Raw genomic sequence first — 17,103 nt, forward strand, 5'->3', positions numbered from 1 at the left:
TACATCCAAAAGGCAATCGATTGAGCGAGCCACAGGTTGGCGCATGCGCTGAATAACTTTTCCGCGTACTGAGCCGAACTTCCTCATTGAGCGTGCTAACAGCAGAGAACTCGACAGTCTTGCGACGATTGTGACTGAAACAGCACAGCGCGTTTCTTTTCGCTTTATCCGCCAGCCTCACAAATGTCGAAGCCTCCTCCCAAACCAGCCAAGCCAGGTAAGACCAAAACTACGAGGACATGTTGTTTAAACTTAACCTAAACTTGTGACGTGTTTATACGAGGACAACGCACCTTGTTGGCGTTAAACAGTTAATGGGCGGGCGCTCAACACTCCTCCACGGGCTCGGTTGATTTCTGTTGTTTGTCTGTGAAACCTTGTTTGGCTAATAGAAAGACAGGTCTTAAACTTTAATTGGAAGCCGTGTCGCTTTATCGCTAGCCCTGCCAGGACCGCGTTGGAGTTATTGAAAGCGCTTTCTGGCCATTCAATACACTGACGGGGCCATCCAGCTCTTACCAGCAGGCCTCTGTCACTTCCCTATTTCCATCACTCATGCAAAGAGAGCACCGCGAGTCAGTGGCTTTGGGTGAATAGGTGATAAGTCTGCGTGGTCAGTGACATCAGCTCTACTTCCTCCTTGCTCGGATTATTCTGGTAACCTCTTCCCAAACCTTACTTACCAACGTTAGAGCACGTCATAGCGTTTGCATTTACCTACGCACTGTGTCAGTGCAACAGGTGTACACAAGCAGCCTGTGTAGGAAGGAGAGGCGATATTCAGCTTAATAGGTATCCTTTGTTCAAAGCAATTACACAGATCTCCTGGTGCATATGTTTGAGGCTAAAAGTGAAACTGTGACTTCTCCCTCAATAAACTTGTAATGCTGTGGCAAGTGTTTTTTGAATTTCTATTTACTAAATAAAGTGTCAAATTTCATCGATCATGGTTGTAAGTACAGCATATGTGCACCTGTGATGAAATTTTAAGGCAGCGTGATGAGAGGGAGGCAGAAAATTGTACTTTAATGTGATAAAAAACAACTTTTGATTTATTGTTGTAATCATTTTTGAGCATTTCGTTCGTGCCCATGCTGCACTCTACTGCGCTGGTCTACCCATATTGAAATTGGGTGACTATTAATGTTTCTATGATTTGTAAAACTTTGGGATGTACAGAAAAACATTTAAATGTCCACAATGTCAAATCAAAGCTTTCTAAAGGAAAAAGTCAATTTCTTTACATCTTCTAGCCCAGGGCTGCCCAATCCCAGTCCTCGAGAGCTACTATCCTGCAGCTTTTAGATGCATCCCTACTCCAACACAGCTGAATCAAATGGTTTGATTACCTCTTCAGCATGCCATCATGTTTGGCAAAGGCCTGATAACAAGCCATTCATTTGATTCGGGTGTGTGGGAACAAGGATGCATCTAAAAGCTGCAGGACGGTAGCTCTCGAGGACCGGGATTGGGCACCCCTGTTCTAGCCAATGGTTTCTGCAGTAGTGTTGGCTAATTGCACCTAGTACACTATTCTCATCTTATGAATTAAATGTGGATGCAGGTAAATGCAGATGTTTGGGAGAAAAAAAAATCTCCATCTCACAGATGGGGAGAGAAGCATAAAATAACCTTCCTCGTGTGTGAAGTTAAAGGTGTTTATGTCTACAAACATGCTGACACCGCAAACACAGGCGCATCTCTTTACCCGCATGAAACACAATCTTTTGCGCTCCTCACAGTCCTTGACGAATCAGTCACGATGCCTCACCTGGCTGTAGGTGAGATCGCCTGTCAGTGACAGGTGGCAGGCCGGTGGGGCTCGTGCAGGAGTAAATGATCCATCCTGCTAAAGCTATTTTATCCAGATTCAGGATTGGTTTTCTGTAACTTTCCCTTTGGTGGATGTGCTCGGTGGATGTGCTCAGTGTCTGTGCATGAATTGGCTTTGGAGGAAAAAAAAAAAAAACATTGGCAAGTGTTTGTAGCCATGTGTGACCAAATAGCACCCCGAGGTATGCGTTCAGCTTGAACAAGAGCTAGCATGTTTTCTTTGGTTTTTTTGGTTGGTTGTTTTTTGCACCCACTTAGCCACATTTTTACAAGAAGGTTATGATTCTGTTTTTAAGGTATGTGCAGTTTAACAGAGGCAGCCCTGTGCAAACTCTGGTTTAGCAGATTAGAAGTTTAGATTACGTTGTTAAACTGAGCACTGAACATGACTGAGGGATCACATAACCACCATGACCAGACATGCTTTTTCAGAAGAGCTGCTGCAATAAAGTAAAATGTACAAAAAAAAAACATAACTGGAATTCATTAAAAAGCTCACACAGTAATAGATGAAACATATACTGTCATTGCTTTGCTCATGTTAAGGCACAAATTTTCTTCTTTGTTTATTCATTAGATTTCTTTTTATCTTATTGTGTGCCCAGGGTTTAAAATGTAGCAAGAATTTAATTGAGCCAGCACAGGCCCTCAGTATGGGTCTGCAAAGCAGACGTGCTTACTGTGTTTGAACAGAGCTGGACTTGTGCGGCAGCTCAGCCCCCATCAATCTGAGACACCGAGGCAGTGTGTTCACTAAACAGAAATCCTGAGTAACAGCACAGGCAGAGGGGATTTACAGAGTCCAGCGGTTAGGCCTGTGAAGTAAAGAGATCAGGAACGATGGACTCTAACTGGCCTTTGCATTTAAACATAAGACAGTGAATCAGTCACCTTGTGTTTAGTTGTGGTGAACACCTTTAACATATAACTGTTAGACAGTTGACACTGTGATAATCTTTCAAGTTAAAGCTGAAAGGATTGATAAAATAACCAAATAAAGGCATGATTGAAGATATCAGATATGCACCAATAGTGGGGCGGACTCATATTTTTTTCACTGGGTTTATTATTTAAAGCATATTATTAACATCTGTCTCCAATTTAAAACAAAAAACGGGTGTGTCAAAATTTTAAAAGGAAGTCCAAATTACGCTTATCTACCAGTCGATGCAAATCACAGGAAATTCTTTAACTTTGCAGGAGAGCATATTTATCCTGGTTTTGTTAACCAAAACAGGGTTGCTATTTGAGGGCTGAGTGTAACCAGCTCAGTAGTCTGTTTAGTAAACTTTGTGTCTATGTTGTAAACAACACAGCAGACTATATGTAACCTTACGTTAATGCCCAGAAACGGGCAGTTAGTTGAAATATAAAATGTTTATATCAAGTATTTAAATACGTTTTGAAAGCTTGACCATGGCTGTTCAAGCTTTTGATGTAGTTTAGCAGTTGACTAAAGCCACAGCATAGTAGCAACTCAGCAGCAGAGCTCAACCTCAAGTTTGAGCTACCAGTGGCCCCGAGTGCAGCTACACACAACAACCACTCACACTGTTGATGCTGTTTTTTGTGCCTGTTGTACGTGTTGAAATGTCTTTTTGTTTACATAATAGATAACGTCTCACCTTTGATTTGTGCACTTGAGAAAAGAGAGTAGTTTACCACATTAGAAGCTGCCTTCTGCACGCACTCACCTGTATACTCACTGGACTGAAACTAGCTGGGTGTTCTGCGGGGCTTAACCAGGAGTGGTTTCACCTCACTTTTGTTTGTCACAGAGTGCGCACACATATTGTGTCTAACATCTAGTCTGTTTTTGTCTTCACTAGGCCAAGTCAAGGTTTTCAGAGCTTTGTTCACCTTCGACCCACGGACAGTAAGAGTTTTTTCTTTGTTGAGATTAATTCTTTTTCTTTTTACTTTCATAACTTTATTCTGATCATCAATTAATCTTAGCGTTTCTCACAAGGTTAGGATGCTAGGGATGGGGTAATGCCTGAACTGTGTTTCAGCTGGAAATATACGACATAACCAGAGAATCCTTTTAACCCTATGCCATAATCTGATATGCACCTCCCAGGAAGTGTAACTACACTTTGAGTAAACGCAGCCTGCAATGACTTTGAATGGTGTGGAAGGCTGTGGTGTAGGGTTAAGAGTAGTTTCCAGTTAGTTCGTAAGAGGCAGCTAGAAGATGGTGATGATGACAAGGCAGGGGAATCAAAACAAAGTCCCAAAATCGGAATATTTGATCATAAAATCTTAATTATACTTAAATATTAGAAGATTTTATTTATACTAATATATCAATACACTCCTCCACTGGTCCTGTCTAGGCTGTCGGCCAAAACAATATTAACAGTACTTCAAACCAGTGGCTCTGGTGGGTGGGCATCAGGAAGGGCCAGTTACATTTCAGTAGGGAGTACCATCCCACCACTCTGCACGCTTCCTGCAGCTCAGAGCAGGTGTCTTGAGCAGAAGGACTGCTGTTTCAAGCTGTAATTCATGATGATGTAGGTGGATTGTATCAATCTCTGTGATAAGATCTCACTGGGGAAGTGGTTAACTGATATCGAGCATCACCACAATGGTAACCTAGACAGGAAGGTAGCAAGTACGTGAAGCTAAATTCGGGAAGGGTGGGGCCAGCTTGTTAGCAATGACTGAACTTTCAAAGTAAGAGTGAAGGAATGACTCACTGGTAAATTAGCATCAGAAGGTGTCATTTTTTTCAGACTTACTAAGAAAAAATTAATAACCTACTAAACATACTATAAAAGGTAATTCTGTTCATGTGGGCATAGCTACGTCCACACGAACAGAACTGGATCAGCTCTTTGGGATTTCCTTAAATGAATGATTGCACATGCATTGAGTAGGGGTGCAACGATACACAAAATTCACGGTTCGGTTCGGTTCGATACTTTGGTGTCACGGTTCGATATTTTTTCGATACAAAAAAAATGTTCATGCCTTTTTAATTTGTCATTTATTAAAATTATAAATATATATTTTAACTCAAAAGTACAGTTTTTAAATTTAACCGTAACCCTTGTGCGTGTTTTTTATTTTGACAGCGAATGCGCACCTGCGGACCACTTATGTGCAGCCCTGGTTATTTAGCTCGTCATATTACAGCCACAGAAATTCTTTTGTCCATGAAACCATAAAGCTGCACTTTCTTTTTGCCTTATAGTCTCATTTGTCATAACTTCTCCGTTTTGTGGTAAGCTTTTCTTTGGCTGTCACTTCTTCACCCTGACCTGTCTTATTTGGCTCAGCAGAACTAAAATATATATCTGTCTGTGAAGGTTCTCAGTCATCCAGGTCATCGTAGTCAAATATAAATCCTGCTGCTTTTACACACGCACTCACATAAGCTCAGCGATTCTCTGCGCGATCAACCTCTCACATGTTTAAGCTGCGGGAGATTTCACTTGTCATGTTTGCATAGTAAGCTAACAATTAATAAGACGATGTCAGAGGAATTGGTGCGCAAATTATCATCACTCACAGATCAGTGCTGTCGCTCTCTATACACAGTTCGCGCGATTGCAAAGTGAAAGCAAAAAAACAAGCGCAAATTCAAACGCGATTTCAATATGTCACATATTGACAGTGGCTCACCGATGCCAATGACATAATTACCCAGCTACATTTCCGAAAGAATGCAAAAGCATTGACATATATTTTTCCTTCCTACAATAGCCCGACTGGAAAAAATCGCTAGCCCCGGGACGTTGGGCTAGCGATATTGCGAGCCCTGTATCTGATTGAGGAATCACTCATCTTTGGAAAAGAGTTTATTACAGAGAAATGTCTCTTTCCAAAATAAAAGCTATACTATCCGCTTCTTCTGGGCTATATTCTCAGCAGCATAAGGAGAATCAAGTGCTAACAGCTGTCTAAATGACTCGGCTAAAGTTAGTAGCATGCTTGTTGTTTTTGTCTTTGCACTAGGATGATGTCGGCGTAAATGTGCAGTCATATTCGTTGTGTTCCCACTAGTGCTTTCAGGTTAATCTCGTTGAAATGACCTTAACGCCACAACACGGCAAATCTCCGTTAACGAGCTACCGCCGATCGCCCCGTGCATGGGGCTAGACGGCCAACACGTTAACGAGCTAACTGCGCTAACACACTAGTTCCCACCCATGTAATTGAGCATTGCGTGGCACATCCAACATACTGTTTTACTTTAGTCCATGACTCGCTTACCTTCAGGGTCATACGTCACATGAAAACCAAAATAATTCCAAACGCCAGATCTGAATGAGGGTGGGGGAGGTCCATGTTGTAAGGGGAGCTTAACTTCTGTCTCGCTAGCTTGCCCTGCGCTCTTCCTTCTGACGATGCTGTCTGTGTTGAGCGCTCAGTGAATCTGCGTTCGACTACTCCGCCTAGGCTGCACTGTCGACCCTAGGCGGAGTAGTCGAACGCAGATTCACTGAGCGCTCAACACAGACGGCATCGTCAGAAGGAAAGTTGATAAAATAAATTACAAATGTTGTATTGTTCGATACATATGCGTACCGAACCGAAAGCACTTTATCGAACGGTTCAATATCGATACGAATATCGTTGCACTCCTAGCATTGAGATACCAAACCTTTCCTCCAAGTAAGCGCTATACATGGGAAACACTTTGGCAGAAGTCGTCTAAACCACCGAATTGCAAACTGAGTTACCAGTTGCTTTCATGTTTTTCATGTGTTGGTCTAGATTTGGTTGCAGAAAAAAAGGGGGAGGCTGCTTAAAATACAACACAAATCTGACATTAGTGTTGAGGTCAGAAAAGTGTGAATGCCACATCCTGGGTCACTGATGGTTATAAATGGCCTGTACTTGTATAGAGCTTTACTTAGTCCCTAAGAACCCCAAAGGCTTCACACTACATTCAGTCATTCACCCATTCACACACACATTCACACACCGGTTATCAACTTGTAACAGTGTCTTTTTATTTTCTAGCCAGATGAGTTATATTTCGAAGAAGGAGACATCTTGTACATCTCTGACACAGTAAGTGGAAACCCTAGAAGCTACATCATGTAACAGCCATCTTTTATTCCACGGTTTTGTTTCCCATCGAGTTTTAATTTAACTTAAGTTTTTCTTCCTCTTTCTGTGGAATCATAATCTTGCTTTCTCTGCATTTTTTGCCTTCCTTTTGTGTTATTATTTTTCCATTTTTACACCTCCCCCCACTTCAGTGTTGTATTGAAGCAGATTAATTTATTGCTTCATTTAGTTATTAGTTTATTTTGGTCTTTTCTTTCTTAACAAATACTTCTCTATTACTCAGAGTGACACTAACTGGTGGAAAGGGACATGTAGAGGAAGAACAGGATTAATTCCAAGTAACTATGGTGAGTACACATCTCAATTTCACAGTTAAATAGCAGATATATTAATGAGTACAGTACTATGCGGTGTAGCTCGTACAAAAACGATAGTTCTGTCCCTTAAGTTAATTTTCCATAATGCACTGATGCCCTTGTTTTGTTTTTCAGTGGCTGAGCAGGCAGAGTCTATCGACAATCCGATGCATGAGGCAGCCAAACGAGGTAGATGGCAATATTTCTACTAGTCTTTATTTGTTGCTCTTAATTCTTGGTTGAGGTGTGGCTGCATTTAGATACAGGAGGGTTTTTTTTAATCCTAAGACAGTTCTCTTTTGTCTGTCTGTGTGACTGTTATGACAGTGTTTCTGTTCCTGCTGAAAACCTGTACCACTGTTTACATTATTAGTAAAGTTCTCCATTTGACTCTGTGTGTTCGTTGCGTACATACTGGTTATTTAAACAGGCAATCTGAGCTGGCTGAGAGAATGTTTGGACAATAAAGTTGGAATAAACGGGCTGGATAAGGCTGGAAACACTGCCCTCTACTGGGGATGCCATGGGGGACATAAAGGTAAGAGTAAAGTAGTTTTTTGATGTCAGAGATTATGGATCAGCTACTTATTACATTTCAGAAATCTTAAATGTTGACAGACGCGCGCACACACACACACACACACACACACAGGGAGCTCTGTTTCCAATGAAAAGTTAAGTACAAGAAAATAGGAACTTGTTCTTTGCCCTCCATTGTTTCTCCATTACTGTTAGGTAACATTTAACATGAAATCTCTTCTCTTGTATTTCTGTACCAGATGTGGTGGAGCTTTTGCTCACCCAGCCCAATGTGGAGCTCAACCAGCAGGTGAGGCAGGTTTAAAGTCACATTCAGAATTCAGAAGATTTGGAAGGAGTGTCAACAGTTTAACGTGTGTAAGGAAACTGATGTTATTCAACACCCAGTTTATCATGCTAGGAAAAACAGAGAAGAAACTGTTGTGGACAAAAAATTGATCAACAAAAAGTTCAGTGTGATGATGTCATGATTTCATAAACCTTGTGTGGTTTGGGTGAAAGTAGATCCTTGTCAGGGTGTTTGCCAGTAACAATCATGTTTTGTGTTTCAGAATAAACTCGGAGATACCCCACTGCACGCTGCCTCCTGGAAGGGTTACTCTGACATAGTGGAAATGCTGCTTAACAAGAGTGAGTATCCATCCATGTTGCTTTTTTGTGTTTAAAAGAATACATTGGTCAGCAGGGTCATCTTTGCTGTTTTGCTAGAAACTCTGCAGGGATGGACGGAAAGAAATCTCCTGAAATATTTTATGAAACTCTGAGATGGGAGCGTGTGGCTTCAGTTTGAGTAGACAATAAGTGACTGTGATCCACACATTAAAACAAAGTTTTTCATGAAAACAGGTTTCATCTTTATCAGTTTTCATTGGCTGTTGTATGTACTATGTACAAATTACACGTAAAGAAAAAAAATGCTGCCAGACATTAAAATATACATAGGTAGTTTAAGACAAGGAAACTGCCGTCAAAGTACTGACATTATAGAAACATAACTAAAATTACACATCCTGTTGGGCTGATTTAAAAAAAAAAAAAAAAAAAAAAAAAAAAAAAAGTAGATCTTGCCACTTGAGGGTATTATTGAAGAAAAAGCCTGCATTTCCTGTTAAATCTACCCCGAGGATCTGGATTACTCATACTCATAATTCTTCAGTTTGTATAACAAATAACGTCTTTTTAATCCAAGCAAAGGTGGGTGGCAAGATAGGCTTTCAAGTTAAAAGAAAAATTCTAGCTGCAGACCAGTCTGGATGTCAGGTGAAAATTTATGTTACTTATGTTTGTTTCAGATGCGAGAATAGACATCAGGAATAATGAGAACAAGTTGGCTGTGGACATGGCCACGAATGCCCAGTGTGCGTCACTTATCAAAAGGAGGCAGGGAGGCCGTAAGTAAAGCTGCTGTTACGGAGCAGCCACACAGCATTACCCACACACACTCACACAATCTCACATTCACACAGTCCCAGAAACTCTCTCTGCTCAGTTAGTGTAAGTTCAGCACCTACCACAAGAGTCACTTGTTGTAGTTACTGAGCTGATCACAGGAAAACTGAACTCTATATATATATATATATATATATATATATATATATATATATATATATATATATATAGAGATAGATAGATAGATAGATAGATAGATAGATAGATAGATAAAAACACCCAGCACGCCCCTGCGGGCGGTTTATCCTTCAAGCTCGGGTCCTCTACCAGAGGCCTGGGAGCTTGAGGGTCCTGCGCAGTATCTTAGCTGTTCCCAGGACTGCGCTCTTCTGGACAGAGATCTCCGATGTTGTTCCCGGGATCTGCTGGAGCCACTCGCCTAGCTTGGGAGTCACCGCACCTAGTGCTCCGATTACCACGGGGACCACCGTTACCTTCACCCTCCACATCCTCTCGAGCTCTTCTCTGAGCCCTTGGTATTTCTCCAGCTTCTCGTGTTCCTTCTTCCTGATATTGCTGTCATTCGGAACCGCTACATCGATCACTACGGCCGTCTTCTTCTGTTTGTCTACCACCACTATGTCCGGTTGGTTAGCCACCACCATTTTGTCCGTCTGTATCTGGAAGTCCCACAGGATCTTAGCTCGGTCATTCTCCACCACCCTTGGGGGCATCTCCCATTTTGACCTCGGGACTTCTAGGTTATACTCGGCACAGATGTTCCTGTACACTATGCCGGCCACTTGGTTATGGCGTTCCATGTATGCCTTGCCTGCTAGCATCTTGCACCCTGCTGTTATGTGCTGGATTGTTTCTGGGGCATCTTTACACAGCCTGCACCTGGGGTCTTGCCTGGTGTGATAGACCCCAGCCTCTATGGATCTTGTACTCAGAGCTTGTTCTTGTGCTGCCATGATTAGTGCCTCTGTGCTGTCTTTCAGTCCAGCTTTGTCCAGCCACTGGTAGGATTTCTGGATATCAGCCACCTCCTCTATCTGCCGGTGGTACATACCGTGCAGGGGCCTGTCCTTCCATGATGGTTCCTCGTCTCCCTCCTCTTTCTTGGGTTTCTGCTGCCTGAGGTATTCACTGAGCACTCGGTCAGTTGGGGCCATCTTCCCAATGTATTCTTGGATGTTCCTTGTCTCATCCTGGACTGTGGTGCTGACACTCACCAGTCCCCGGCCCCCTTCCTTCCGCTTAGCGTACAGCCTCAGGGTGCTGGACTTGGGGTGAAACCCTCCATGCATGGTCAGGAGCTTTCTTGTCTTTATGTCAGTGGCTTCTATCTCCTCCTTTGGCCAGCTTATTACCCCAGCAGGGTACCTGATCACGGGCAGGGCGTATGTGTTGATGGCCCGGATCTTGTTCTTACCATTCAGCTGACTCCTCAGGACTTGCCTGACCCTCTGCAGGTACTTGGGAGAAGGATGCAACCCATAACGGCAATGCTCAGTGGCTAGAGGATTTGAGGGCAGACCACAGCGACCTCCCTGAACAGGGTCCAGTAACCATCACAGTGGCAGATATCCAAGAAAGGGTCTCCAGTATGAAGAGTTGGACAGCACCAGGGCCCGACATGGTTCACGCCTACTGGCTGAAGAAGCTGACTGCACTCCACGAGCGTCTGGCAGCACAAATGAACCAGCTGCTAGTTAACGAAAGACACCCGGAATGGCTAACTGAAGGCCGGACGGTCCTGATCCCCAAGGACCCCAAGAAGGGACCGGTCCCCTCCAACTACCGACCAATAACCTGCCTCAGTACTACATGGAAGCTCCTGTCAGGCATCATATCGGCTAAGATGAACAGGCACATGGGTCAATACATGAGCGGGACACAGAAAGGAATTGGCAAGAATACCAGAGGTGCAAAACACCAGCTACTGGTAGACAGAACAATCAGCCGAGACTGCAAGACCAGACTGACCAACCTGTGCACTGCCTGGATTGATTACAAGAAGGCCTATGACTCAATGCCCCACAGCTGGATACTGGAATGCCTAGAATTGTACAAGATCAATGGGACCCTAAGAGCCTTCATCAGGAACTCACTTATATATATATATATATATATATATATATATATATATATATATATATAGATAGATAGATAGATATAGATATATGGAGAGAGAGAGATAGATAGATAGATAGATAGATAGATAGATAGATAGATATAGATATATGGAGAGAGAGAGATAGATAGATAGATAGATAGATAGATATATATATATCTATCTGAGATATATTAGGGGTGCAACGATATTCGTATCGATATTGAACCGTTCGATACAGTGCTTTCGGTTCGGTACGCATATGTATCGAACAATACAACATTTGTAATTTATTTTATCAACTTTCCTTCTGACGATGCTGTCTGTGTTGAGCGCTCAGTGAATCTGCGTTCGACTACTCCGCCTAGGCTGCACTGTCGAGCGCAGATCCACTGAGCGCTCAACACAGACAGCATAGTCAGGAGGAAGAGCGCAGGGCAAGCTAGCGAGACAGAAGTTAAGCTCTCCTTGCAAGATGGACCTCCCCCACCCTCATTCAGATCTGGCGTTTGGAATTATTTTGGTTTTCATGTGACGTATGACCCTGAAGGTAAGCGAGTCATGGACTAAAGTAAAACAGTATGTTGGATGTGCCATGCAATGCTCAATTACATGGGTGGGAACTAGTGTGTTAGCGCAGTTAGCTCGTTAACGTGTTGGCCGTCTAGCCCCATGCACGGGGCGATCGGCGGTAGCTCGTTAACGGAGATTTGCCGTGTTGTGGCGTTAAGGTCATTTCAACGAGATTAACCTGAAAGCACTAGTGGGAACACAACGAATATGACTGCACATTTACGCCGACATCATCCTAGTGCAAAGACAAAAACAACAAGCATGCTACTAACTTTAGCCGAGTCATTTAGACAGCTGTTAGCACGTGATTCTCCTTATGCTGCTGAGAATATAGCCCAGAAGAAGCGGATAGTATAGCTTTTATTTTGGAAAGAGACATTTCTCTGTAATAAACTCTCTTTTCCAAAGATGAGTGATTCCTCAATCAGATACAGGGCTTGCAAAATCGCTAGCCCGACGTCCCGGAGCTAGCGATCTTTCCAGTCGGGCTACAAAAATCTCTCTGCCCTGCCCGTCGGGCTATTGTAGGAAAAATATATGTCAATGCTTTTGCATTCTTTCAGAAATGTAGCTGGGTAATTATGTCATTGGCATCGGTGAGTCACTGTCAATATGTGACATATTGAAATCGCGTTTGAATTTGCGCTTGTTTTTTTGCTTTCACTTTGCAATGACAGCACTGATCTGTGAGTGATGATAATTTGTGCACCAATTCCTCTGACATCGTCTTATTAATCGTTAGCTTACTATGCAAACATGACAAGTGAAATCTCCCGCAGCAAGCTTAAACATGTGAGAGGTTGATCGCGCAGAGAATCGCTGAGCTTATGTGAGTCGTGTGTAAAAGTAGCAGTATATATATTTTAGTTCTGCTGAGCCAAATAAGACAGGTCGGGGTGAAGAAGTGACAGCCAAAGAAAAGCTTACCACAAAACGGAGAAGTTATGACAAATGAGACTATAAGGCAAAAAGAAAGTGCAGCTTTATGGTTTCATGGACAAAAGAATTTCTGTGGCTGCAATATGACGAGCTAAATAACCAGGGCTGCACATAAGTGGTCCGCAGGTGCGCATTCGCTGTCAAAATAAAAAACGCGCACAAGGGTTAGGGTTAAATTTAAAAACTGTACTTTTGAGTTAAAATATATATTTATAATTTTAATAAATGACAAATTAAAAAGGCATGAACATTTTTTTGTATCGAAAAAATATCGAACCGTGACACCAAAGTATCGAACCGAACCGAACCGTGAATTTTGTGTATCGTTGTACCCCTAATAAATAAAAAAAAAAAAAAAAAAATATATATATATATATATATATATATATATATATATATATATATATATATATATATATATATATATATAAAAATATATAAAATATTATTATTACTCCCCCCCCCCCCCCCCCCCCCCCCCCCATTCGTCAGTTGAGGAAAGACATGAAGTGTACAGAGATGATGCAGTTACACATAATATGTAAAAATAGTGCAGTATGTTTGTCATTAACTATCCATTTCCTGTGTTGCAGAAACCACCCGCATACACAGCAATGCTGAAGAGTATTTGGACGATGAGGACTCTGACTGAGCTGGCCCCATTAAACCATTACCTCTGTCTTCCATTGGGTTTGGGGCTCGTGATCCTTGCAGAGTCTTATTACAGGACCTAAAGTGGAATTGCTGTGTAACTGTAACTTCATTTTAGTTCAGTTATTTTGTTCAAACACCTCACTCCTCTGCCCTCAGCCTCACTTCAGTGCGAGTCTCTGAGCTTTGAATTAGTGTGTTTTACAGTTGGCCTGCTTTTTCTACCCCGAGTGGATTTCCACACGTGGGGGATTTGTCTTGGAGGATCGATTGTGCACTGTGGGCTGAAGGGCAGAGTATATGTAGTAGCAGAAAAGGGACCAAAACTCTTAGAAACACATTCCAAACATACAGCTTATGTTTAACCTATTAAAGTGCCAATGCAGATTAAACATTGATCTGGTGTGTTTCTACTTAAGTTTTTCAAGCTCCACTTAAATTGCTGAACTACAAACATGAGCAGAAGGAATTGGAAACACATTACCACAACTACAAACCTTTATGTACATTAGGAAGACTATTAAACATGTATTTAGCTCCAACATTTCCCCCCTAATAGATTTCCCCACATATATTCTCAACACTTAAATTATGCATGCAACCGATGTGCATAAATGGGCTTAATGTGGCCGGAGTATGTGTAAGCATCTCATCTAGCAGTAAACTCACTTGTTGAACTCTATACTGCTTGTGTTTTTATAACATTTCCACCGCTGTTAAGAGCCTGCTTTCAGCTCACTGTAATTAAAAATAATATTCCTCATGTAAACTAAACATTACTCTGAACTCTTTCAAGCTTTTGATTTCCATCTTGTGAGCATATTTCTGGTTTTATTGCTGCTTTCCAACAGATTGAGGGGGAAAAGTGCCTTAAATGTAAATTCGTGCGAGTGTTTGCGGTTGTTTTTCTCTTCTTCAGTGTGAACATGTTTGTCTTCAGAGGTTATGAATTTCTTAAGAGGACTGTTCAGGATTTCTGTCTGCTCTTTCTTCAATCTCAAATAAAGATTTTTTTTTTTAACTTATGTACACTGAATGGATATTTTTGAAAGAAAATAGAGAAATGTGTCTTGACAGAAGCAGTGCAGTGGGATTATGTACTTACTGACCACTTTATTGGGTACACTTGTTCAGCTTTAACACAGGTATCAAATCCTTCAGTCACACGGCAGCAACTCTGCATGTAGACACGGTCTGCATTCACACTGAGCATCACAACGGGGAAGAAACTTTGAATGTGGCTCAATCATGCAGTTCGGAAAAGTGTGGGGGATAATTTATTAGCCTATGACCAACTGAGCATCATTTAAACACTACAGCCTGTCTAAGTATTATTATTAATAAATTGTTGAACGTTATGTGTACCTGTCTTCTGATGGTTGCTCAACACAGTATGTAGTGGAACGGGAGATTCACGTTATGGATTTGCGGCACCAGCTGTACGATATCATCATCTGAAAATGGACCAAAATCTCCGAGGGATGTTTCTGGCAACTTATGAATCACATGATGAATTAGGGCAACTCAGAAGGCAAAAGGGTGTCCAACTATGTACGGTACTAAGGCATACTCAAAGTGAGCAGTGAGTGTAATTAACTACTCATAGCCTCTCATCCAAACAAATTCCTCTCATTACTAAATGCACATGTGAAAACATGTAATAAGGTTGTAAACTCTAATTATAATAATCCAATAAAGAACATGTTCCAAAAAGTTTCCTCAGACCAACAAAAATAAATTCATAAAAGTTAAAGATTTCCTTTATTACAAAGTCGGCATGTTGATGACATTCCACAAAGGAAAAAAATACAAGAACCCAAAAATACAGCAAGTCTTTGATGAGGGATTCATGCTACATGACTGCAGGACCAGAGAAACTAAGAGGACAGGTAGAGCAGAACCAGGACATCGTGTTCTTCCTCAGTTTCCTCCTGATATAGTAAGAACTTTGTTTTTCTACATCCATTCAATGCCAAATGCAAAAATAAATAAATAAACCAAACAGTTACTGAACATGTTTCCTATACAGCAGACGAAAGGGAAGCAACTGCTTTTATTTAATCAAGAGCTGAAAAAGAAAATTCTTCTTTTTTTGAATGAGTTGGTTCTTTTTTGTATTCTTTTAGGACTTGATTATTCTTTGCTGGGACAACGTTTTTGCTTTTTTTTTAAAGAAATGTTGTCCTTTTTCCTTATATAAAATTATGAAACTAATTTATCTTCATTCAGCAGACAAGGAAGAGCAGATGAAAACTAGATTTTACCTAATATTTAATAAAACATTTCTGCAGCTGAGTGGTAAAAGAATGTAGTCTCTTTGAAAAAAATCTACCCAGCAGGATGTTTAGTAACACCGAGCAGCAAACAGCATGTAAATGGTGTCTCAGCAGGACTGCGCTTCACTCCTAGAACTATCAATATAAAGATGCATGCCTTGACTTCACAGTAAAAAACTGGTAATAAATACACGGCTCACTGTCAGGTAGCAAAAGATACAAATGATGCTATCTGTGGATTCCACATTATCTGTGGAAGCCATTAAAGAAGCTCTGATTGACCTCCAGAGATACAAAGAAGGTTCTTCATAGTGAACCACACACAGAGGCATACATATATGTATATATTTATAAATTAATTACACAGGTTCACACAGTCAAATAAAAAAAAACCCCAAATCATGTCCACTCTTTTCAAGAAGCTCTAGAAATTCTGCAGGATTTAAAGTAGCAGTACTTGTAAGACTTACTAAAACACACTTTTCATCTCTCTTTTTAAAGCAAGGGTGTCAAACTTATGGTCCACAGGCCAGAACCAGCCTGCCAAAGGATCCAATCAGGCTTGTTGCATAACTTTTCCAAGTGTGAAATTTGCAAAGAAGACATTAATTTTAGGTTGTCATTTTCTTTTGCACCGGTAAGCAAAACGTTCTGAATAAACAATGATGAAAGTGTTATTGTCCATCTGAATCATCATTAGTCTGAATGTGGAAAAACAACCATTTTTCTTAAAGATGTTTCAGTTTGCGCATCATCAGTTTTATAAATAGATCATTAGCAATAACCTGAATGTACTGAAACTGCTCTTCACAAAAAGAAAGGGGAACAATTAGTCAGAAGCTTCAGCGATGCAGGCGGCCCACTTGAGCTGTAAGTCACTTATGAGCAAAGATGAGTCTGATACCCTTGTTCTGAAAATGCAAAAACCACATTTCCTCATTTTCCGTGACGTTTCTGTCAGACTGCGGTTCAGGCCGTTACAGGCGACCAGTTGAGCCCATTGGTTACATAAATGGTCTACATTGTAGACTCTACAACACATAAAGCACCCTGTGTGAAGGGGAAACTAGGTTCTTAAACTTTTTTTTTTTTTTTTTCAAAAACACATCAGATTCGAGACCTATTTTTTTTTACTTTTAGAGGCATCTGTGGGCAGAACTTGTTGCTGTGTAAACATACCCAGTGGAGCATTTTACAAACTAATCTAATCTTTCAGGTATTAGAAGAAAAAAAAAAATCTTTTTCCAAAGGACACTTTTTTTCTGCTAATATGGTGCTACTTTAATTTGTGTTGTCAAATCCATAACCTTCATATTTTCATATAAAAAAAACCAGCAAATTACAGCCAGAAGCTTCTAATTCCTGTCAATTATTTCCAACTAAGTAAAGGATGGAGATGCCGCCC

General features: G+C 41.1%; 1 protein-coding gene across 1 annotated transcript; it reads left to right on the forward strand.

Moving 5' to 3' along the window:
• The first annotated feature begins 59 nt into the window (after window positions 1-59).
• ostf1 (osteoclast stimulating factor 1) lies at window positions 60-16,793 on the forward strand. Its single transcript, XM_080894768.1, has 10 exons — window positions 60-217; window positions 3,663-3,709; window positions 6,808-6,858; window positions 7,142-7,205; window positions 7,350-7,403; window positions 7,645-7,752; window positions 7,994-8,043; window positions 8,306-8,384; window positions 9,047-9,145; window positions 13,365-16,793. Exons 1-10 carry the CDS (start codon window positions 184-186, stop codon window positions 13,421-13,423), a joined length of 645 nt encoding a protein of 214 aa, XP_080750894.1. The 5' UTR covers window positions 60-183; the 3' UTR covers window positions 13,424-16,793.
• The last annotated feature ends 310 nt before the right edge of the window (window positions 16,794-17,103 follow it).

This window comes from Rhamphochromis sp. 'chilingali', assembly GCF_963969265.1.
Source record: "Rhamphochromis sp. 'chilingali' genome assembly, chromosome: 10".
NCBI lineage: Eukaryota > Metazoa > Chordata > Actinopteri > Cichliformes > Cichlidae > Rhamphochromis > Rhamphochromis sp. 'chilingali'.